The 25,166-nt window shown below is 39.6% G+C and overlaps 1 protein-coding gene across 7 annotated transcripts; it reads right to left on the bottom strand.

Annotated features, from left to right (window-relative positions):
- Positions 1–813: 813 nt before the first annotated feature.
- On the bottom strand, positions 814–25,166 carry SDHAF4 (succinate dehydrogenase complex assembly factor 4). Of its 7 annotated transcripts, none has more exons than XR_012324688.1 (5): positions 25,053–25,166; positions 13,974–14,123; positions 3,590–3,720; positions 3,126–3,182; positions 814–2,064 (listed from the first exon to the last, which is right to left on the bottom strand). XR_012324688.1 is itself a non-coding variant. In XM_019929274.3 (4 exons), exons 1-3 carry the CDS (start codon positions 25,114–25,116, stop codon positions 3,611–3,613), a joined length of 324 nt encoding a protein of 107 aa, XP_019784833.2. In that variant the 5' UTR covers positions 25,117–25,166; the 3' UTR covers positions 814–3,182; positions 3,590–3,610. The 7 variants fall into 7 exon arrangements, 3 of the variants coding, with proteins under 3 accessions (XP_019784833.2, XP_019784832.2, XP_004327122.3); XR_012324687.1 differs by having other exon boundaries at positions 3,126–3,178; XR_002175181.3 differs by having other exon boundaries at positions 2,763–3,720.

Genomic DNA, 25,166 nt, shown 5'->3' with positions numbered 1-25,166 from the left:
CGGTGCCAGGTGAGGAGCTTCGCTTCGGCTGCGCGTCTGAAAATGTCAACGTTATTCTTGTCTGAAACTCTTCTTGCCTTTTACATTTTAATTACTCGTATAAATTTTGCAAAGTATCTGAACGTGGTAAAGAGTTTTGTTCTGTTATTTTGGCACTTGCTGAAGCCGATCCCCATTTCTAGTAATTCTCTTTAGATTTCCTCATAAAGATTAAATGTAAATAATGTGGGCAGTTTAAGTGAATTTAATGGTTCTAAAAAGTACGTGGTGTCAGCCTTACATAGCCTGAAGTTCTTGGTTCATGTGCAGGACATGAGGGCCATGCCTGTGGCTCAGCTTACATCCTTATAAAAATTACGCTAAAACCAGGACCGGTCTCAGACGTTTTGTGACCAAGCTTGTTTCTGGGTTAAAGCCTCCCAGCCCTCCTGTCTCCCCTTGGGCTGCACCCTGGCTAGACCTGCCCCACTTCGTCTTCCTTAACCGCTGCCTATCTTTTCTAATCCCATGCCCCTGCAACCCAAGGGGAACTTTTTGTTACTTGTCTCTTATCAACATTAGAAACCGGGCTTCCCTGGTGGCACAGTGGTTGAGAGTCCGCCTGCCGATGCAAGGGACACGGGTTCGTACCCCGGTCCAGGAAGATCCCACATGCCGCGGAGCGGCTGGGCCCGTGAGCCATGGCCGCTGAACCTGCGCGTCTGGAGCCTGTGCTCCGCAACGGGAGAGGCCACAACAGTGAGAGGCCCGCGCGCGTACCGAAAAAACAAACAAACAACCCACCCCACCCCCAAAAAAACATTAGAAACCTCAGAAGATTCCAAATCTTTTAGTATTTTGGGTGGTTTAAAGAAAAATGCATTACTCTTTTATAAATAAATTGCTAAAAGAATTTGGGGCATTCTTATAGCAGTTTAAGGTTGATTTAGGATTATTTTATCTCGCCTGAGGGACCCAGCTGGCCCAATTCTAGAATACCGGGCCAGGAAACTTATTACAGGGGACATTGTGAGAAGGAAACAATACTAGCTTCTGGGCACTGAATGAGACCAGGCTGCAGGTGTTGAAGGAAGGTCAGTCCAGCAGGCTTGACACTGAACACAAAAATGTCACAGTAAATAGGTGTAGTTCACACACATGCGGTCCCACAGGGAAAGAGACTCGCCATAGAGTAGCAGGAGTGGTATCATGTGCAGACAGAACATGGCAAGAGGGAACCTGCGAGCAGGAACTCAACTTAGTTGTTGATCACTAGGGAGGTGGCACTGGGAAGAATGCCTGCAAGGTAGTAGGGCTTCGTGTCTCCTAAGAAAGACAGGGCAACGGTTTGGCAAAGCAGGTCTGAGAGGAATTTTGTGTACAAATAATGAAGACAAGGATCCAGTTCATCAAACTGCAGGTCTTAAACCAGCCTAGTCACTGCTCCTGAGATTCAAGGCCCATGCCCTAGTAATAGCAGCTCGAATACTGTAACAGGTTCCTGTTGCTGCACAAGACATTACTGCAAACCCAGTGGCTTAAAGCAACAAACATTGTTCACAGCTTCCTTGGGTCCGGAGTCTGGGTACTGGGTAGCTGGGTCCTCTGTTCAGGGTCTCACCAGGCTGAAATCAAGGTGTCGGCTGGAGCTGGCATCTCATCTGAGGCTCAGAATCCGCTTCCAATCCCATTCCTGTGGTTTGCAGACTTCAGAGCCTTGTGGCTGCAAGAAGGCCGAGGTTCTTGTTTTCTTGCGGGCTGTCAGCAGGGGAGCTTCCAGCCCCTGAAAGCTGCCCTCAGGAGCTGGTCCATGGCACTTCCACAACAGAGCATCTAACTTCTTCAAATCCAGCAGGAGAACCTTCCTCCCGTTGGCTACAGTGGATTCTTACACAGGTAACTTGAGCCCCAGAATGACTATTCCATCATCGTTGCCATATAATGTAAGGGAATGACTATCTCATCATATTCACATGCACACCAGGGAGAGGGAATCTCGGGGGCCACTGTGGAGTTCTGCTGGATGATTCACAACGGAGCCTACGTTTGCTGAGTGTTTATTAAATGCTCAGCACCATGCTGCAACTGGGGGTACAAAACCGAATGAAATAAATCAGGAATATAAGACAGATAGGGAAGCCCACGGACTGATGGAGGATGCAGAATTGAAAATTAATTCTAAAACAAGTTAGTATGTCTGTAATAGTTGAATGTGGAAATGACACACAAAAGATAGTCAAGGAAGTGAGGTATAGCTTGATAGGTGTTTTCTAGGCAGACAGGAAAGAAGAGGGCATTTCAGGCAGAAGGCATGTTTATCTACCCACACGTCTAAGAGGCTGTGAGTAGTGGGGCTTGACTGGGAAGGAGGGGCCTGAACAGATGTAAAGGGTCAGAACAGGAAGGACACAGAACTTAAGACTTCATCATGGACAGGAACCACCAAGGAACTTGTGAAGGGATATTAGTACATTAAGGTCACAGAGACCAAGTTACACAAGGATAAAAAAAACTGACGCCACAAAAATAAGAAAAATTTCAACATAAATAAGTACAAGTGAAAAGCAAAAGTCTCATACAAATTGATAACAAAAGACCAACATCCAACAGAAAATGAGCAAAAGATAAGAAAAAGCAATTAACAGAAGACACAAAAGGCTGATAAACATAGAGAAGCGTGTTTAACATCACTTGTGATTAAGAAAGTGAAGATTCAAATAGTGAAACATCATTTTCACTATGAAATTGTTAGGATAACAGATATACAAAACATGTATACTTACTTAGATTATTGAAGGACAATACGTCAAAGGGTAAGCAGGTGTAGAGGTTTTATAGACAATTCTTGTTTTCTTCTTTATACTGTTTTCTAAATTTCCCCAATGAACTTGTATAAATTCTTAAAATAGTACCTAACATATTCATTTATTTTAAGAGAGAAAAAGCGTCTAATGAGAAACCGCAGTCCCTGTCCACCCAACTCGCCTCCAGCGGCAACTGCTTTCAGCTCTTCTAGTGTGCACTGCTCCAGGTGGTTTACATGTATTCACTCATTTAATCTTCTCAACTGTCCTATGAGGTGGAACTAGGATTATCTCCAATTTACACATAAGGATACTGAAGCACAGAGAAGTTAAATAACTTACCCAAGGTCACATAAGCTAGTAAGTAGTGGAGCTGGGATCTGAACCCAAGTGATCTGGCTCCAGAGTTAAAGATTTTCTGCTGTTACTGTGGCCTTACCGAACTATAATGCATTACTTAACTCACATTTATAAAGTCACTATTACCTAGCACATGGCAATGAAATCATTTAAAAAACACATTGTCTTTCTTACATTTGTATCTTATAAGCAACTGATTAACTTAAACTGAAACATGATGAAATAAAAGTTTGCAGCTCTAATCATCACTTAAATATCCTAATACATTTAAATTAAAATTAATGTGCTAATATTTCCTCTTTCCTGATTTATAACAGCATATTTTCTTCCAGAGCTATCATATATATTTTTAAACACATTATAGAAATTAGATGACTTAAAGGATATACAGAAAGAAAATAATCAAAAATAAGTTAATTCAGATGTACACAATCAGAAAAAGATACTGAAGTTAACGAATATGTGGCTTAAAAATCAATACAGCGTCCTTTTCGTTCCCAATCTCCATATCGGGTAGGTTCTGGGCCCCTGGGTCCACCTCTTTCTTTGGTAACAGGATTAACATCATCTGGAAATTCTGAAGAAAGACAGAGATGTAAAAAAAAGCAGTCAATGGAGATGGGAAAAGCATTATGGTCAATTCTGCAGACGAGGCTGCAGAGCTGACAGTTAACAGGCTGCATGCTACTGATGAGGCTACTACTATGCAGTCCTTAAACAAACTCTCCCCAGAGAGTGGTTCCTCTCCCCAGTTTGAGAAATCACTTTAGCATCCAATCTTCATATCCAATCTACTTTATTTCCTGCATTAGTGACTTAGAATTCTCAGAGGACTCTCAGGCCCTCATCTGAGGAGTGGCTGGGTTAGAACAGAAGGAAAGGGGTGCAGAGAATACAGAGTACAAATCCACAGGGTTTGGAAGGTTTTGAAACAAGATTACTTTGATTCAATGCCTTATTTTTCTTAACAGTGAAGTGGGTACAACCATCATACCTGCCTTACTATCTTGAGAAATAAAAAAAGAAATGCATGTAAAAGGTCTAGCACAGTGCCAGCTCCATAAGAATGCTCAAATAATTTTAGCTATGAGTATTAATTTTCCTCATCATACAGTTTTGGCTTCAGCAACTGGTTCCCGGAAACTGCCATTTATGGGCATAACAGCTGTTATTATTGTTAACAGTGTATGTTCATAATAGGATTTTCCGTTTTGAGTCAGGCCCAATTCTGAGGACTTTATACATATTAATTCGTTTAGCCCTCATAATAATCCTTTGGGACAGGAACAATTATTGTTTCCATTTTATAGATGAGGAAGACGAGACTAAGTGATGAAACTGAGTTTGAATTCACACATTCTGGCTGCAGTCTTGCTCTTAGTACATACACTGTACTGATCTGTACACAGGAAGATCAGGAGAGGAACCAGCTATTTGAAAGAATCCCAATTCTTAAACAATGTCTAATCACTCATTCATTTTCTTTGACGTATAGGTGATTTACAATATTGTATTAGTTTCAGGTGTACAGCACAGTGATTCAGTTATTTTTACAGATTATACTCCAGGAAAAGGTATTACAAGATAAAGGCAATAATTCCCTGTGCTATATATCATTGTTGCTTATCCAATTTATACACAGTAGTTTGTACCTCTTAATCCCATACCCCTATCTTGGCCCCCCCCTTCCCTCTCCCCACTGGGAACCACTAGTTAGTTTTCTATACTGTGAGTCTGTTACTGTTTTGCTATATACACTGTTTATTTTTTAGGTTCCACATGTAAGTGATAGAGTATTTGTCTTTCTCTGATTTTTTCACTAAGCATAATATTCTCGAGGTCCATCCACACTGTTGCAAATTTCATTCTTTTTAATGGCTGAGTAATATTCCATTGTGTGTGTGTGTGTTTGTGTGTATCTTCTTTATCCATTCATCTGTTGGTCGCTTAAGTTGCTTCCATATCTTGGCTATTGTAAATAATGCTGCTATGAACACTGGGGTGCACGTATCTCTTCAAATTAGTGTTTTCATTTTCTTTGGATATGTACATAGTAGTGGAATTGCTGGGTCATATGGTAGTTCTATTTTCAGTTTTCTGAGGAACCTCCATAATGTTTTCCATATTGGATGCACCAGTTTACATTCTCACCAACAGTGTAAGGAGGGTTCCCTTTTCTCCACACCCTCTCTAGCATTTATTATTTGTTGACTTTTTGATGATGGCCATTCTGACCAGTGTGAGGTGGTACCCCACTGTAGTTCTGATTTGAAATTCTCTAATAATTAGTGATGTTGAGCATTTTTTCATGTGCCTGTTGGCCATGTGTATGTCTTCTTTGGAAAAATGTCTATTCAGGTCTTCTGCCCATTTTTGGATTGGACTGTTTTTTTATATTGAGTTGTATGAGCTGTTTATATATTTTGGATATTAACCCTGTGTTGGTCATATCGTTTGCAAATATTTTCTCTCATTCACAGGTTGTCTTTTCGTTTTGTCCACGGTTCCTTAGCTGTGCAAAAGTTTTTAAGTTTAATTAGGTCCCATCTGTTTACTTCTTTTGCCTTAGGAGACAGATCCAAAAAAATATTGCTACAATTTATGTCAAAGAGTGTTCTGCCTATGTTCTCTTCAATGAGTTTTATGGCTTCAGATCTTACATTTAGATATTTAGTCCATTGAGTTTATTTTTGTATATGGTGTGAGGAAATGTTCTAATCTCATTCTTTTACATGTAGCTGTCCAGTTTTCCCAGCACAACTTACTAAAGAGATTGTCTTCTTCCATTGCATATTCTTGCCTCCTTTGTTGTAGATTAATTGACCAAAGGTTCATGGGTTTACTTCTGGGATCTCTATTGTGTTCCATTAATCTATGTGTATGTTTTTGTGCCGGTACCATGCTGTTTTGATTACTGTAGCTTTGTAGTATAGTCTGAAGTCTGGGCGCTTGACACCTCCAGATTTGTTCTTTTTCCTCCAGATTGTTTTGGCAATTTGGGGCCTTCTGTGGTTCTATATGAATGTTAGGCTCATTTGTTCTAGTTCTGTGAAAAATGTCACGAGTATTTTGATAGGGATTGCATTTAATCTGGAGATTGCTTTGGGTACTATGGCCATTTTAACAATATTAATTCTTCCAATCCAAGAGCACAGGATATCCCTCCATTTCTTTTATTAGTTTTCTTTATCATTGTTTCATAGTTTTCAGAGTACAGGTCTTTCACCTTTAAGTTTATTCCTAGGTATTGTATTCTTTTTGGTGTGATTTTAATGGGGATTTTTTTTTTACTTTATCTTTCTGATAGTTCATTATTAGTGTATGTAAAGGAAACATATTTCTGTATATTAATCTTGTATTCTGCAATTGTACAGAATTCATTTATTAGTGCTAATAGTTTTTGGTGGAGACATTAGGGTTTTCTATATATAGTATCATGGATCTGCAAATAATGACCGTTTTACTTCTTCCCTTCACATTTGCATACCTACTTATCTTCCTTGTCTGATTGCTGTGGCTAGAACTTCCAATACTATGTTAAATAGAAGGGGCAAAGAGTGGGCATCCCTGTCTTGTTCCTGAGTTAGAAGAAAGGCTTGCAACTTTTACTGCTGAATATGATGTTAGCTGTGGATTTGTCATAAATAGCCTTTATTATGTTGAGATATGTTCCCTCTATACCCACTTCGGTGAGAATTTTATAATGAATGGATAATGAATTCTGTCAAATAGTTTTTCTGTATCTATTGAGATGATCAGTTGGTTTTTATCCTTCCTTTTGTTAATGTGGTATATCACATTAATTGATTTACAAATACTGAACAATCTTTGTGTCCCTGGAATAAATCCAAATTGATCATCATATACAATCCTTTTAATATATTTTTGGATTCAGTTTGCTAATATTCTGTTGAGGATTTAGAATCTATATTCATCGATATTGACCTGTAATTTTCTTTTTTTGTAGTGTCTTTGTGTGGTTTTGGTATCAGGGTAATTATCGGTGGCCTTGTAGAATGAATTTGAGAGTGTTCCGTCCTCTTCAATTTTTTGGAATAGTTTGAGGTGGTTAGGTATTAGCTCTTCTTTATATGTTTGGTAGAATTCTCCTTTGAAGCTGTCTGGTCCTGGACTTTTGTTTGCTGGGAGTTTTTAAATTACAGATTCAACTTTACTACTAGTGTTCAGTCTGTTCAAGTTGTCTATTTCTTTTTGATTCAGTCTTGACAGGTTGTATGTTTCTAGAAATTTATCCATTTTTTCTAGGTTGTCCAATTCATTGACATATAACTGTTAGTAGTGTTCTCTTATGATTTTTTTATCTGTGGTTTTTGCTGTTCCTTCTCCTCTTTCATTTCTTATTTTATTTGGGTCTTCTCTCTTTTCTTCTTGGTGATCCTTGCTAAATGTTTACCAATTTTGTTCATCTTTTAAAAAAAACAGCTCTTGGTTTTATTGATCTTTTCTATTGTTTTATTGATCGTTACTTTATTTCCCCTCTGATCTTTATCTCCTTCCTATCGCTGACTTTGGGCTTTGTTCTTCTTTTTCTAATTCTTTTAAGTGGCAGGTTAGGTTGTTTACTTGAGATTTTTCTTCTTTCTTGAGAAAGGCCTGTACTGCTATAAACTTCCTTCTTAGAACTACTTTTGCTGCACCCTATAGGTTTTGGAGTGTTGAATTTCCATTTTCTTTGGTCTTGAGGTATTTTCTGATTTCCTCTTTGATTTCTTCATTCACCCATTGGTTTTTTAGTAGCATGTTGTTTTAGTCTCTAAGTATTTGTTCTTTTCCCATTTTTCTTTTTGTAATTGATTTCTAGTTTTATACTGCTACGGTCGGAAAAAATGTTTGATATAATTTCTATCTTCTCACATTTTTTTGAGACTTGTTTTATGGCCTAGCATGTGATCTATCCTGGAGAATGTTCCATGTGCACTTGAATATAATGTGTATTCTGTTGTTTTTGGATGTAATGTTCTGTACATATCTGTTAAGTCCAAGAGGTCTATTGTGTCATTTAAGACCAGTGTTGCCTTATTGATTTTCTGTCTGGATGATTTGCGCATTAATGTAAGTGTGGTGTTAAAGTGCAATACTGTTATTGTGAATTTCTCCCTTTTTGTCTGTTAGTATTTGCTTTATATATTTAGGTGCTCCTGTTTCAAGTATTTATGTTAATGATAACATCCTCTTCTTGTATTGATCCCTTTACCATTATATAATGCCCTTCTCTGTCTTTTGTTACAGTCTTTGTTTAAAGTCTACTTTATCTGATATGAGTATTGCTACCCCCACTTTCTTGTCATTTCTGTTTGCATGAAATAACTTTTTCCATCCTCTCACTTTGTCTGTGTCTTTGGCTCTGAAGTGAGTCTCTTGTAGGCAGCAAATAGAAGGGCCCTCATCACCCTATGTCTTTTGATTTGACTATTTAGTTCTTTGACATTTAATTTCTGATAGGTATGTAGTTAATGCCATTTTATGTTTCCTAGTTGTTTTTCTATTTCTTTGTTCATTTCTTCTTTTCGTTTCTTCTGTTGTGGTTTGATGATTTTCTTTAGTAGTATGCTTGTATTCTTTTTAGTTTTATCTACTGTAGTTTTGATTTGTGATTACCATGGGATTCATATATGTTGACCTGTAACTATATCTACTTGGTTTGAACTGATAGTCATTTAAGTTCAGATGCATTTGAAAAGATCTACAGTTTTTACACCTCTCCCCTACATTTTATGTTTTTGATGTCATATTTTAGACCTTCATGTTTATCTCTTAACTGTTTACTATAGTTACAGTTGCTTCTACAATTTTTTTTAAGTTCATCTCTTTCTTTTTAATTCCTTGCCAAACAGTCAGTAACAACCAACAGATATTATTAAGGTTCTGTTTTCCAGCCCTTCCCTTACAGCTACAAGTTCATTAGGTATGTGGGGTCTATGTCCCAGGTCACTGCAGGCAACAGTTAACCAAATGCTTTTACAATTTTTTGTTTTTAATCTTTGTACTGGCTTATTTAAGTGGTTGATCCTCAGTCCTTACTATATATTTGCCTTTCCTATCAGGGTTTCCCCTTTCCTACAGCTTACTTCTTTTCCACTCAGAGAAGTCCCTTCAACATTTCTTTTAAGGTAAGTTTAGTACTGATGAACTCTTAGCTTTTGCTTATCTGAGACGCCCTTTATCACTCCTTCTATTTTAATGATAATCTTGCTGAATAGAGTACGCTAGGTTGCAGGTTTTCCCTTTCGGGACTTTGAATATATCGTGCTGCTCCCTTCTGGCCTGTAAAGTTTCTGCAGAGAAATCAGGTGACAGACTTATAGGACTTCCTTGTGTATGACACTGTTTTTCTCTTGCTGCCTTCAGAATTCGAACTTTTGCCATTTTAATTATGATATGTCTTGGTGTGCAACTGTTTGGGTTCATCTCGTTTGGACCCTCTTCCTGTACCTCGATATCTGTTTCTTTCTTCAGATTGTGGAAGTTTTCAGTCACAATTTCCTCAAATACATTTTCAATTCCCTTCTCTCTCTCTCTCCTCCTTCTGGGCTCCTTATATGTTATCCCAGAGATCTCTTAGACTATTTTCATTTTTTAAAACTGCCTTTCTTGGGCTTCCCTGGCGGCGCAGTGGTTGAGAGTCCACCTGCCAACACAGGACACGGGTTCGTGCCCCGGTCTGGGAAGATCCCACATGCTGCGGAACGGCTGGGCCGGTGAGCCATGGCCGCTGAGCCTGCACGTCCAGAGCCTGTGCTCCGCAGCGGGAGAGGCCACAACACTGAGAGGCCCGTGTACCGCAAAAAAAAAAAAAAAAAAAAAAACTGCCTTTCTTTTTGCTGTTCTGATGGGGTGATGTGCATTATTCTATCTTCCAGATCACTTATGCATTATTCATTCCTTCTAGTGTGTTTTTTACTTCAACTATTGAATTCTTCATTTCTGATTGGGTCTTTTTTTATATTTTCTAGTTCCTTGTTAAAAAACATTGCTGTGTAAATGTATTCTTCCCCCTAATTCAGTTAACATTCTTATAACCAATGCTTTGAATTCTTTATCTAGTCAACTGTTTCATTAGTGGTTTTTTCAGGGGTTTTCTACTGCTCTTTCAATTGAGAGGAGTTCCTCTGCCTTTTCATTTTGCTTAATTTTTCCTGCCTCTGTGAATTTAGGTGAAAGTTACCTTGAAGGAGTGTTCTTATGTAGGAGTGTCCCTATACAGACTGCGTGTGCCCAATGCCTTTTGTGGGAGAACTGAATTTGACATGGACGCAAATCATGTCTTTCCTCAGGGTGTGCTGACAGCTATCTCCTTGGTAGGAGGTGGGCCTGCTGGTGGAGGGGCTAGAGCTGGAGCCAGGTGTGGGGCAGGACTTCCCCTCTGCTAGGTGGCTGTCACTGTCCTATCAGGGGTGGGGTCTGATCCCAGGTTGCTGGAGCAGAAGCCCTGAGGGTCAGGCATGAGCTGGCTCTGTTCCCGTTAAGTGGGTCTTTTCCTCTCTCCTTGCCCCAGAGCAGGAAGTGCTGAAGTGAGTGGGGCCTGTGTGGGCTCTCCGCTCATGTCAGCCTCAGACAGAGGTCTGAGCTGTCTCTGCTTCACTGCCTGTTCAGATGCACATATTTGTTTCCCATGCTCCACTCAGATGCAGCCTTGGTACAAGTCCACTTTGACCCTCTCAGCTGATCACTGCCCCCAGCCCGTCACCTCCATCTGGCTGTGGAGCCACACTGCAGAGCTGCGGGGGGGCCCGTGTGGACTCTCGGCGTGTACCAGGAGTGAGCTGTGGCAGACCAGCTGCTGTCAGAGGTCTGGGCTGCTTCTGCTGTGCCACTTGAGTAGGTGCCGACAATGGCTGCCGCTACCCCTCCCAGGCTCCACCCTGGGACTGGGTCACTGCTGTGCCCCATGGCTGAGTCTTCTTCCTGGTAGTGGCTGCCCCAGAGAGTTGGCTTGGCTTGGGGCTGGGGTGCATGATGAGGTCGCCGCAGGACTTGGCAGCTGCTGGAGCAGACCTCCCTCTGCCCTGCCTTTGGGCCAAGCTTGCGTGCGCCCTCCTCACAAGCGGAGTCCAGGTCCCTCTGCCCTCCTGGGAGTCCCAGTTGCCCTCCAACCGGCCAAGGGGGCTCGTCTCCCCTGTGGAGGACGCCAGGACTAGGGCACCCAATCTGTGGTTCTCAGCACTCACTGCCCATGGTGGGTCTCCGCCATGGATTCTCCATTTTCTTCTGAGTCCTCTCCCAGGGGCACAGGTCCTGACCTGATCACTTTTCTTCCCTTCCTACCCAATTATGTGTGGATATTTTTTTACAGTCTTGATTGTACCAGGGTCTTTCTGCTAGTTTCCAGTGAAATTGTTCCATATGTAGATTTTTTTTTTTTTTGCAATACGCGGGCCTCTCACTGTCGTGGCCTCTCCTGTTGCGGAGCACAGGCTCCAGACGCGCAGGCTCAGCGGCCATGGCTCACGGGCCCAGCCGCTCCGCGGCATGTGGGATCTTCCCGGACCAGGGCATGAACCCGTGTCACCTGCATCAGCAGGCGGACTCTCAACCACTGCGCCACCAGGGAAGCCCCTTTGCCCATTTTTGAATTGGGTTGTTTTCGTTGTTGTTGAATTGTAGTTCTTTATTCTGGATATTAATTCTTTTCAAATATATGATTTACAAATATTTTCCCCCATTCTGTAGGTTATTTTTCTCACCTTCTTGATAATGTTCTCATATGAACAAAATTTCTTAATTTTGTTGATGTCTTATTTATCTATTTTTACATTTGTTGCTTGTGCTTTTGGTGTCATATGCATGAAATCATTGTCAAATCCAGGGACATGAAGAGTCTGCCCAATTTTCTTCTAAGAGTTTTACAGTCTTCCCTCTTAAGTTTAGGTCTTTGACATATTTAGAATTAGTTTTTGAATATGGTGTAAGGTAAGGGGTCCAACTTCATTCTTTTACATGTGGATATCCTGTTTTCTCAGCACCACTTATTGAAAAGACTGTCCTTTTCGCCACTGAATGGTATTGGCAACCATGTCAAAAATCAATTAAGCATATATGTGAGTGCTTATTTCTGAGACTGCTGCTTTTGTGTGAGACATTTTAAGGAAATATTTCCTCTCAGATTTTTATGCTTAGCTAAAACCTTTGAAGAGAAATTTTACCTCTAGATTAATGGCAACTTTTTAAAAGCCTCCATCACCTTGGCTGGTTGATCTGGTTATGAGATTGGGCTTGGTAGAGTGCTATAATCTGAAATATTTAATGAATGAGCAAACCCCCAATGCTTTTATATTCGAGGAAGAATTCCAGACACAGGTCCCTGTATCCTCTACTGGTATCTTCTTGCCTAGGATGCTTCACTTCATAGATGGGTTAGTGCTCATGAGACTGGAAAAACCAGACAAGCAGGGCAGCCTTGCCAAAGTTTCAAAGTGGTATGTTTACATTTATGCTGTATGAAATGCTATTTTTTGAATAGCTAATATCTGAACATTTTCCACAATTCAAAGGTACAAAAGGATATAGCATGAAAATAAAGTAGTACTTAAAAAAAAAAGCTTTAAGACATGAAACAAATTTTATATATACTGAATACAAAATAATGTTTAGTCTGTCATCCTTCTCCCGCCCAAAAACCTCTTTATTCTCCAAAACATCCCCTTCTCTTTCCCCAGCCATGTAGTTACAGTGAGAACAACCACATTTTCACCAGGCCACTGGCCACTGGTTGATTTAGCTGTGGACATCTGATCCAAGGTAGGCCAAGGAGCTCTCTTCTTAAGGAATCTGAAATCAGGACTAAGAAATTGTATTTTCAGTCTTGTTGTTCTCTTGAACTGAGTAGCTGCTAGGAGCAGTTACTTTCTGCCCAGTGGACTCAGAAGGGAGTATGGAGACAGAAAACAATGAAGAGTAGGTACCAAAGACAAGAGAAGGAAGAACACCCTGGTTTCCATACAGTGTTTAGTCCTGAGGTCCCAGTCTTCTTCTAAGGCCCATCAGCATTACTGCCCTAGGGAGCCTCACTTGTTCCCTGTACCTTAATAACAGCATACCCTACCTTCTGCTTAAGTCTGTTCAAGTAAGTTTCTGTTATTTGCATCTTAATTCATATATTTTGCCATGCGAATAATGGGGTGTAATAAATAAATTAATCAAACATAATCAATCACTACCAGGGACCTGGAAATCTTTTTTTTAACCCATACATACTGACAGTCAATTCAGTAAGTCCCCTACATACGAACCTTCATGTTGCAAACTTTCAAAGATATGAACGTGCATTCCATCAACATCAGGGGTGAGTGAAAGTGCAGCTTGCCCTCTGTCTCCTATTGCTGACAATCCTTCAGCTCTACCATCTCCTACCTCCTCTCCCTCCTCCAGTCAGTAAGTCTTCTTGCCTGTTCACTTGATGCCAGCCCCTGTGTGCCAGCTGTTGTATTGCACTACTGTACTTTTCAAGGGACTGTACTGTAAGACTAAAAATGTTTTCTTTGTTTTTGTTTTTTATGTATTATTTGTGTGAAAAGTATTATAAACCTATTACAGTACAGTACTATATAGCCGATCGTGTTAGTTGGGTACCAAGGCTAACTCTGTTGGACTTACGAACAAATTGGACTTACGAATGTGCTCTCGGAACAGAACTCGTTTGTATATAGAGGACTTACTGTATGGTAATTTTATTCATTGTTGAAATGTTCTTTATTACTGTCAATGAAGAATTATAAACAATAACATGCTTCCTTCCTTTCATTTGCTTCTCAATGACAGAAACACTTTCTTTGAGACCAAAAATTAAGAGAGGAGGTTTACTCTACTCACTTGTCAGTGGTTCTTTCTCTAAATTGGAATCTTCTGGTGCATCAAAACGACCTTCTGGTAACTTTGGCTTCTTAAGGGGTTGTTTGATGGGTTTGGATTTTTCTCCTTGAGAACTTATTTTCCTCAAAGAATGACACAGAATGGGTGATCCTAGCAGAGTGAAGACAGTGAAAAAATAGGAGCTGTTCATTTATTCTACTTCAAAATGTAACACTTTTACTTACTTGTGTTAAGCTTACACATTCACAGTTATCAAAATTAAAAAGTACAGAAGGACACACAGTGACAACCCTTCCCTCTGCCCCTATCTTTCAGACGGCCAGTTCCTTTCCTTGGAGGCAACCAATGCTATCAGTTTGAAAAGAAGAGCTTTGAAATGAGTTAGTTAACCATTATCAAAATTGCAAAAACAGATATAAAATGCGGATTCCTGGGACTTCCCTGGTGGCGCAGTTGTTAAGAATCTGCCTGCCAATGCAGGGGACACAGGTTCGAGCCCTGATCCAGGAAGATACCACATGCCACGGAGCAACTAAGCCCGTGTGCCACAACTACTGAGCCTGCACTCTAGAGACCACGCTCCACAACTACTGAGCCCACGCACCACAACTACTGAGGCCTGCGCGCCTAGAGCCTGTGCTCCGCAACGAGACACCACCACGATGAGAAGTCCGCACACCGTAACAAAGAGTAGCCCTCGCTCGCCGCAACTAGAGAAAGCCTGTGCACAGCAATGAAGACTCAACAAGGCGACAAATAAATAAAATAGATTTATTTTTAAAATATTAAATAATAAAATAAAATAAAATAAAATATGGATTCCTGTCTGAAGCAATGCCAAAAATACCAGGAATCAGATCATTAAGAGTAACTAAGTAGTAGGAACTTTTCAATGACAATATTTACTATTTAAATCTCTGTAAGTCACAAGGCACTGTATTTAGTATTCTTATATTTAAATCCTAATCATGCCCCTCTTTTTCTGCCAATTAAACATCTTAAACTGTATTGGGCACCTGCAATCTATAAATGAGCTCACTTTCGAGGTTACAATGAGAAAGGTAAGCTTTCAGTATTATGAAAGTTATCCAACCCTTGTTGAGATAATGTTCAGTAAGGGCAAAACCACTCTGAAAAATGACCTCAGGGTTGGGGTCTTCAACTTCCTGAAGGAAGAGCTTTAGAGGCAGACAGAGGTGGGTACCAGTTCTGGTCACACCACTGTGGCAGGCACAGTAATGGCCCCCAAAGAGGGTGAGAACCTAATATCTGGAAACTATGTGCAGGCTAGGTCACATGGTGAAGGAGAATTAGGTAAGAGATGGAACTGAAGTTGCTCATCAGATGACCCTGAACTAGGTAGACTGTCCTGGATTACCTGGGTGGGTCCACTGTCATCACAGGGGTTCTTAAAAAAGGAAGAGAGAACTGGAAGAGAGAACCAGAGAGGTGGCAGTGAGAGACAGACTTGATGATGTTGCTGGCTCTAAAGATGGAGGAAAGGGCCACCAAGTCCAGGAACTTGGGCAGCCTCTGGAAGATGGAAAAGGGAGGAAACAGATTTTCCCCTAGAGCACCCAGAAGAAACACAACCCTAACACCTTGGTTTCAGCACAGCGAGACCCATTTCAGACTTCTCACCTCTGGAACTGTAAGGATTTTTAAGCCACTAAGTTTGTGGTAATTTGTTACACCAGCAATAAGAAACTAAAACAAATACTTACTAGTTGTTTGACCTTTGTCAAGTTCTTTACCCTTTCTAAATCCATTTCTTCCCCTCTAAATTGAATATAACAGTATCTACCTCATGAAGTTACTAAATAGATTAAACTGGACAATTCAGGCAAAGCACTTAGCACAGTGACAGACTGTATCTATTATTGTTATTATAGAATTATCTGGAAGCTCCTGATAGCATTACACGTAGTTAGGATTTTCTTTCACTACATGTATTTTATTCATATTCCAATAATGACTACATCACCCAACCCCCTGCTTTAAAAAATTATATATATATATACACACACACACACACATATACACACATGCAAATAGATATGCACAAGTATTTGTATGTATATATGTCTCCATGTATGTGTGTATATATATGTGTGTGTATATATATATATATATATATATATATATATACACCCTCCACAGCCAATTTGGAATTTACATTGACATGTTTGTAAGATTACATAAAGTTAACATTACATACAAACTGCATTAACAATTTCAAAATAGTACATCAGGCTGTTAATTTGCACGTCCACTGCATATATCTCAGTGTCTAGCAACATTGTTGATTGTCTGAATGTCCAACTGTAATGCAGATTAGTCTTCAGCCAACAAAATTCAAGGATTAAGAAAATAAATATACAACTGAATGTATTAAGAAAGCTACAACGACTTACAGAATATAGACTTCTCCCATCTAAATACTCACTTACATAAAATACTTCACATTTATGATACTAATTGGCTGAGAAGAATCTGTGAATCAATAACAATTTCTATACATATTAAAATAAAAACACTTCTAAAATTTTAATGTATTTATTGAGTTAGACTACAGACCATTCTGCCTTCAAACTTCCACTTCAATATTTCAGGGCATATTTTACTTTTAATTATGTCCTCAAAATAATACTTAGTTAAGCATGCACTAAAAATCAAAAGAGAAAAACCTGCAAAAAAATATCTTGTAAAGCTGCATTTATTTTTATTAAGAAACTATATGGGGGCTTCCCTGGTGGTGCAGTGGTTAAGAATCCGCCTGCCAATTTAGGGGGCATGGGTTTGAGCACGGGACCAGGAAGATCCCACATGCCGTGGAGCAACTAAGCCCGTGCACCACAACTACTGAACCTGTGCTCTAGAGCCCGCGAGGCACAACTACTGAGCCTGCATGCCTCAACTACTGAAGCCCAAATGCCTAGAGCCCGTGCTCTGCAACAAAAGAAGCCACCGCAATGAGAAGCCTGTGCACCGCAACAAACAGCAGCCCCCGCTCACAGCAAGTAGAGAAAGCCCTGTGTGCAGCAACGAAGACCCAACACAGCCAAAAATAAATAAATTTATTAAAAAAAATTATATGGGTAACAGAAATATGAGTTTCTGATCGTACTAATATATTTCATATAATAATCTGTTCTTCGTTTTTTGTGGTTGACTATTTAGAAAAATATTATATTGAAAATGTTGGTGAATATAAACCACGCACAACTGAAAGACATTCTAGGTCCCAAATCACACGGATGTCCATGCTTGCCACTATTATTCAACATAGTTTTGGAAGTCCTAGCCACGGCAATCAGAGAAGAAAAAGAAATAAATGGAATACAAATTGGAAAAGAAGAAGTAACACTGTCACTGTTTGCAGATGACATGATACTATACATAGAGAATCCTAAAGATGTCACCAGACAACTACTAGAGCTAATCAATGAATTTGGTAAAGTTGCAGGATACAAATTTAATGCACAGAAATCGCTTGCATTCCTATACACTAAGAACGAAAGATCAGAAAGAGAAATTAAGGAAACAATCCCATTCACCACTGCAACAAAAAGAATAAAATACCTAGGAATAAACCTACCTAAGGAGGTAAATGACCTGTACTCAGAAAACTGTAAGACACTGATGAAAGAAATCAAAGATGACACAAACAGATGGAGAGATACGCCATGTTCTTGGATTGAAAGAATCAATATTGTGAAAATGACTATACTGCCCAAAGCAATCTACTGATTCAATGCAATCCCTATCAAATTACCAGTGGCAGTTTTTACAGAACTAGAACAAAAAAATCTTAAAATTTGTCTGGAGACACAAAAGACCCCCAATAGCCAAAGCAGTCTTGAGGGAAAAAAAACAGAGCTGGAGGAATCAGACTCCCTGACTTCAGACTATACTACAAAGTTACAGTAATCAAGACAATATGATACTAGCACAAAAACAGAAATATAGATCAATGGAACAGGATAGAAAGCCCAGAGATAAACCTACACACCTATGGTCAACAAAGGAGGCAAAGATATACAATGGAGAAAAGACAGTCTCTTCAATAGTTGTGCTGGGAAAACTGGACAGCCAAATATAAAGGCATGAAATTAGAACACTCCCCAATACCATACACAAAAATAAACTCAAAATGGATTAAAGACCTAAATATAAGGCGAGACACTATAAAACTCTTAGAGGAAAACATAGGAAGAACACTCTTTGACATAACTCACAGTAAGATCTTTTTGATCCACCTCCTAGAGTAATGGAAATAAAAACAAAAATAAACAAATTGGACCTAATGAAACTTAAAAGCTTTTGCAAAGCAAAGGAAACTACAAACAAGATGAAAAGACAACCCTCAGAATGGGAGAAAATATTTGCAAATGAATCAACGGACAAAGGATTAATCTCCAAAATATATAAACAGCGCATGCAGTTCAATATTAAAGAAACAAACAATGCAATGAAAAAATGGGCAGAAGACCTAAACAGACATTTCTCCAAAGAAGATGTACAGATGGCCAAGAAGCACATGAAAAGCTGCTCAACATCACTAATTATTAGAGAAGTGCAAATCAAAACTACAATGAGATATCACCTCACACCAGTTAGAATGGGCATCATCAGAAAATCTACAAACAACAAATGCTGGAGAGGGTGTGGAGAAAAGGGAACCCTCTTGCACTGTTGGTGGGAATGTAAATTGATACAGCCACTATGGAGAAGAGTATGGAGGTTCCTTACAAAACTAAAAATAGAATTACCATATGATCCAGCAATCGCACTACTGGGCATATACCCAGAGAAAACCATAATTCAAAAAGACACATGTACCCCAATGTTCACTGCAGCACTATTTACGATAGCCAGTTAACGGAAGCAACCTATATGCCCATAGACAGACGAATGGAGAAAGAAGATGTGGTACATATATACAATGGAATATTACTCAGGCATAAAAGGGAATGAAATTGGGTCATTTGTAGAGACATGGATGGATCTAAAGACTGTCATACAGAGTGAAGTAAGTCAGAAAGAGAAAAACAAATATCGTACATTAATGCATATATGTGGAACCTAGGAAAATGGTACAGATCAACTGGTTTGCAGGGCAGAAACAAAGACACAGATGTAGAGAACAAATGTATGGACACCAAGGGGGAGAAGCGGCGGGGGTGGTGGTGGTGGTGGTATGAATTGGGAGATTGGGATTGACATATATACACTAATATGTATAAAATAGATAACTAATAAGAACCTGTTGTATAAAAAATAAATAAAATTATATGAAAAAGAAAAGCCAAAAAACATGTGGACACAAAGTAAAATGAAGAACCCAATATTAAAGGAAGATCTAAAAAAGCAGTCAGATCAAAGACATTACTAGTAAAGGAATAAAAATTAGACAGATGACTTCCCATTAGCTATAATGAAAGCCAGAAGAGATAGAGCTGTGAGAAAATGATGCAGCCATTGAAACTACTTTCAAGAACAGGAGAGAAATAAAACCATATTTTCAGATTAAAAATAAAATATATATTTAAAAAAACCACAGAACTTTATCACAAGACTGTCACCAAAGGGAACTTCTAAACAATGTACTTTAAGAAACTGATCCAAGGACTTCCCTGGTGGTGCAGTGGTTGAGAATCCACCTGCCAACGCAGGGGACACAGGTTTGAGCTCTGGTCTGGGAAGATCCCACATGCCACAGAGTAACTAAGCCCGTGCGCCACAACTACTGAGCCTGCACTCTAGAGCCCACCTAGAGTCCATGCTCTGCAACAAGAGAAGCCACAGCAATGAGAAGCCCAAGCACCACACTGAAGAGAAGCCCCCGCTCGATGCAACTAGAGAAAGCCCGCACGCAGCAACGAAGACCCAACGCAGCAAAAATAAATAAATAAATAAAAAATTTAAAAGTTGTTAAAAGAGTAAATCCTAAGCGTTCTCATGACAAAGAAAATAAATTTATAAAAAGAAAGTGATCAAAAAATAAAGTGTGAGATAAAATAGAAGATAAAAGTTTTATATGTTGACTGTATAGAAGTGCAATAACAGTATTGATTTGTGTTACTACACAATTCCACCTAACATACACACAACAAACACACACACACACCCCCCTAAAAGGCTGAACAACAGAAGTGGAGGGTGAGTGAATTCAAAGCATTTTTAAGCTTTGTACTGTTTAGGAGGAGAATAAAGGTATTAATTAACTTTCAACTTCCTTAAGCATGCATTTAGATTTCAAGGGTAACCAATAAAAAGCAGTGTATATCTTCCAAAGCAGTGTGTATCTTCATTTTTTTCCTGTTTTTCTAGCAGAGGAAACAAATGAAAAAAGCAAACACTGAATTCAAAGTATGACAAATAGAAGGTGTGAAAAATAAGATGGTAGAAATAAAGCCAATTTTATCAGTAACTATAATTGTAAATCGACTGAACTCTCCAGTTAAAAGGTATGCTGTTGGACTTCAAAATAAAAACTCACCAAAATCTAGCCATATGCTGTTTATATGAAGAGAACCATTACCATGGTTCAAAAAAAAAAAAAAGGGCCAATGTTATGGACGGAAGGTTTGTGCCCAACCCCCCCCACATTCATATGCTGAAATTCTAACCCCTGATGTGATGATATTAGGAGGTGGGGCCTTTGGAAGGCAAGTAGATCATGAGGGTGGAGCCCTCATGGTGGATTAGTGCCCTTATAAGAAAGGCTATGAGAGCTTTCAGGGTCCTTCTGCTCTCTGCCACATGAGGATACAACAGGAAGACAGCCATCTGCGAACCAGAAAGCAGGCTCACACCAGAGACCAGATGTGCTGGCACCTTGATCTTGGACTTTCCAGCCTCCAGATCTGTGAAAAACAAATGTTTGATGTTTAAGCCGCCCAGTCTACGGTACTTTGTTATTGCAGCCTGAGCTAAGACATGTGAGATGCACCATTTCCACATCTTCTAAAAAAAAGGGGAACCCACAGAAAATGGAAAGAAAATAAAAACAGTAAGAAAAGAAAATAATAACATAAATAAAAGACATAAAACTAAGAGGATCAACAAAACCAAAAGTTGGTTCTCTTAAAAGACTAAAACTACTGTGAAGTCTTTGGTAAAGCTAATATGAAAACGACAACAACAAACACAAAAACACCCAAAAAAACCAAGAGAAGGTAAAATAAATAATATGAGTAAAAGAGGAGTACATAGCTACATAGAACAAAAGTTTTTTCAAAACCCCAAACCAGGAACTTTATGCCTATATATTTAAAGTATACAAAATGAACAATTTTCTCAAAAAATTTAACTTATCAAAACTGACTTTAGAAGAGAAAATCTGATAAATACCACAATAATCATTACAAAAATAACCAATAATTTAAAATCTTCCCTCAAAGAAAAGAGCAGGTCTAGACAGTTTTGTAGGCAATCTGTAGCAGACACTCAAGGAACAGAGTATTTCAATCTTAAAAAAAAAAAAAATCTAATATAGAAGAGAAAAGGATGAGAAGACTCTTGAATTCATTTTAAGAGGCTAGAATAACTTTAATTTCAAAACCAGAAAAGGAAATTCCAAGACATGAAAATTACAGGCCAACTTCTAAACAAAATATTAGCATACCAAACCCAACACTAAATTAATAATATAATCAACCTGATCAATCTGAATATTTTCTAGAAATGCAAGAGTGATTCAGCACTAGAAAAATTTATAATTCACCAACCCACCATATTAAAGGAGAAGAGTGAATTAACAAACAAGATGAAGAAAAATGAATTAGTAAATTTCAAGATTTATTCTGTCTTAAAAAACAGACAACTACATAAACAAAAAACCCCCCAAATCCTTCTAGAAATGGCAAGGGACTTCATTAACCTAATAAAGGGCACACCTACAGCTAATATTACATGATGAAATATGAACATATTTCCTTTACAATTATGAACAAGTATGCCTATCACCACTTTTACTCAACATGGTACTGGAAATCTGAGCAAGGACAGAGAAACAAGAGAAAAGAAAAAGATATAAAGATTAGAAAGGGAGAACTAGATTTTCATTATTTGCAGGCAATATTTGTGTCTACCTAGCACTGCCCCACCAAAATCTGCAAATAAATTATTTAAATTAATAAAGTAATTTAGCCAGGTTACTGGACACAAAATCAATAAATAAGTCAACTGTGTTTCTATACATAAGCAGCAATCAGAAAATGATCATCTTAAAAAATACTGAGCAGTTGTAACCAAACCCCAACAGGAACTTTTTTTTTAAAGAATTTTATATGGAAAGCAGATATCCAAGAATAGCCAAGACACTTCTGAAAAACAAGATGAAAGGACTTATCCTACTAAATATCAAGAGTTGTTACAAAGGCATGGTCATTAAGATAGGTGTTACATCACAGGAACAGACAAATAGATCAATGGAACCGAAGAGAGCCAAGAAATAAACCCGCGTGCATATGCATATGTAAACTTGATTTATGACAGGGGCGTTACATCGGGCGGGGGGAAGGTCCAATATATGGGCCTGGGACAACTGGTTACTGACATGGGAAGAAAGTGAAATTGGTTTCCTGCCTCACACCATACATGAAAATCAATTCCTGGTAGCATAAAGGCTTAAATATAAAAAGCCAAACTATAGACCTTTGAGGAGAAAATACAGAATATCTCTACGACCTTAGGGTAGGGAAGGCTTTAACAAAGACCACAAAGCACAGACAATAAACAAAAGGATCAAGACAAGATTATAATAAAATTACGAATACCTGTTTATCAAAAGACACCTTTCCTTTGAATCTGTGTGACTGTACAATCAGATCCATTATTTTATTCTGTCTACTGCTGAAGATAATTTTTTAAAAAAAGACACCATAAAAGTAACAAAAGCAGTCCACAAACTGAGCTTGAGCTTGTATGGCCGTTAGCATAAGTGAGGCCATCTTGGGCCCATACAGGCTTTCTGCTGACCCTACCCAGGACTGTACTGCGAAGTCACTCACTCTCTGTTGTCAAGGGCTTAGCAGTTAATCGACATTGTTCAATAATCATTCGGATCAGGTGGCCTCTATACTCTGTTAGTCCCCAAACAATGAGGAAAATCTTCGCTGACATATTCCGGGCACCCACAAGACCAGTTACCTACTCATAAATCTTAGGAACGCACTTCCTGTTTCCAAGCACGTACCTCCATAGTCTAAGTCAACTATAAAACTGTCCCAATGGCCCCCTTGGTGGTTTGGAGGGCAGCTGTTAATTTTTACTGACGGTTGCCCGCCTGCTCTCAGCCTTTACAGGTAAGTTACCCTATGATAAACTGATTCACCAATTGTATGCACCTGCCTGCCGTGTTTTTCAGTCTCAAGATGCCTTCTCAGTTCAGTAAGCACTTTTCATTCCCTCCGCCCTCAAACAAAGCTATCTGCCATTTACATAAGTAAAAAAGGTATAGTGGTCAAATACATGTAAAGAATATAAATAAGAAAGACAAACAACCCAATAAGAAAATGAAGAGATATTTCATCAAAAAAAGCGAAAAACTTTCGAAAAGATGTTTAACTTCTCTAATCAGAGAAACGCAAAATTGTAATGAAATACCGTTTCAACACCCTACAGGCAGACAAAAATTAAATTTTCTGATGCTATCCAATGTTGGCAAGTATGTGGGGCAACAGGAACTCTAATACTGCTGGTAGAAGTATAAATAGCCAGTAGGAATGGAAAATGCCTTTACAGCTTGCCATCATATTGTAAAACTGAACAGGCCTATGCCACATATTCCAGGAATTCAACCCCTTGTGCAAGTACACCTACAGTGTACACAAGATGTGTAGCAGTCAATCCTGGTGCTTCTAGAGTTACACAATGTCCACTGAGAAGGGGAAAGGAAAAACGTATGATACACTCTCATAACTCAATGAATAATTACAGCATCACATATCAACATGGATGAATCTCAAACCAGTCAGGTGAAAAAAGCAAGTAAAATAAATGCAAATGGCATGAAGCCCTTTCTGTAAAGATCAAAAGCTTGCAGTTACACAACTGCATCAGGAAGCAGGTAGCCGCTTGGCAATGGAAATATTCTATTTCTTAAACTGGAGAATGGATTCACAAATGTTGGCTTTGCTTCACAACTCACATGTGTTATGTAAATTTTTGGTATGAAACACTTCATTCTTAAGTTTTGAACATTAGTGAAAAAGGGATATTGAATGAACACACAACGGAGCTTCACAGTTATTACCTCGAGGTTTGAACAGTATGGGACTTTTACTTTATATATTATTCATTCCTGGATCATTTAAAATTTTTACAACTTAACAGGTAGTCTGTCTGGGGAGAGATGATTACAGAAAGGAAAACAAACTTTATAGGAATCTGGGGCCCATCAGGAGGAGGGGCGGAATTGTCTTCAACTTAACACAATTTTTCCAGCGTGTCCTAAATTAAAACTAGGCTTAGCATACTCTGTGGGTTAAGTCTGTAATATTTTGAGAAAATTTTCCAGCAAAAATGGGTTTTACAAGATTGGTTTTTACTGAAAGCATGCATACTTTCTCAGGAATAATTCCTGGCTTCACCTAATTTTTATTGTACTTATTAGCCTTCGGCCCACTTTTCCAAAATTCTGCACTTTTCCACTTCTAGCACTGTAGACTGCCAGAGATCTTTTACGCTGTAAATAAACTAAATAAGCAAATGATGAGTCCACTGCCGCAGGGCCCGCTTTTCCACACTCTCCACGCGCACCAAATGCCGCGCGCCCTGCGAACCCCCCAGGACTCAGGACGCCCGCCCCGCATCGTGGCCATCGCGGTGGCCGCCGGGAAGGAGGCGTCCGGACAACGGGGCCCAGCGACTGTCCAGCTCCGGTCCCGCCCTGAGCTCGGGCGAGAAGGACCTGCCGGGGACGAGCGCGGTGGCCGTGCAGGACACGAAGGCTCGGCAGGCCCAGGGCCCCCGAGCCCGCGACACGCTGCTGCCCCGCCGGACGCGTTTCTCGCGGTATCCGTGCCTTCGCGACCCCGCCCGCGACCTCGGCCCCGGGACTGGGCGCCTTACTTGCCGCTCTCCACGCTGTGGCCGGGATGTGACTCAGCAACGAGTTGAAGCCCAGCACAACCATGACGCCAGCTCCCGCGGCGTCCGCAACATCCGCGTCTTCCCGGCACGCCC

Source organism: Tursiops truncatus, chromosome 12 (assembly GCF_011762595.2).
Source record: "Tursiops truncatus isolate mTurTru1 chromosome 12, mTurTru1.mat.Y, whole genome shotgun sequence".
In the NCBI taxonomy this organism is placed as follows: Eukaryota; Metazoa; Chordata; class Mammalia; order Artiodactyla; family Delphinidae; genus Tursiops; species Tursiops truncatus.
Note: the sequence above shows the minus strand (reverse complement) of the source record. Positions and strands in the feature narration are given on the sequence as shown.

Coding starts and splice junctions, on each gene's coding strand:
- SDHAF4 (XM_004327074.4), bottom strand. CDS start 25,116: ATGGTTGTGCTGGGCTTCAACTCGTTGCTGAGTCACATCCCGGCCACA. Junction 14,124..25,052: donor CACAGCGTGGAGAGCGGCAA/GTAAGGCGCCCA, acceptor TCACTCTGCTAG/GATCACCCATTCTGTGTCAT. Junction 3,721..13,973: donor AGAGAAAGAACCACTGACAA/GTGAGTAGAGTA, acceptor GTCTTTCTTCAG/AATTTCCAGATGATGTTAAT.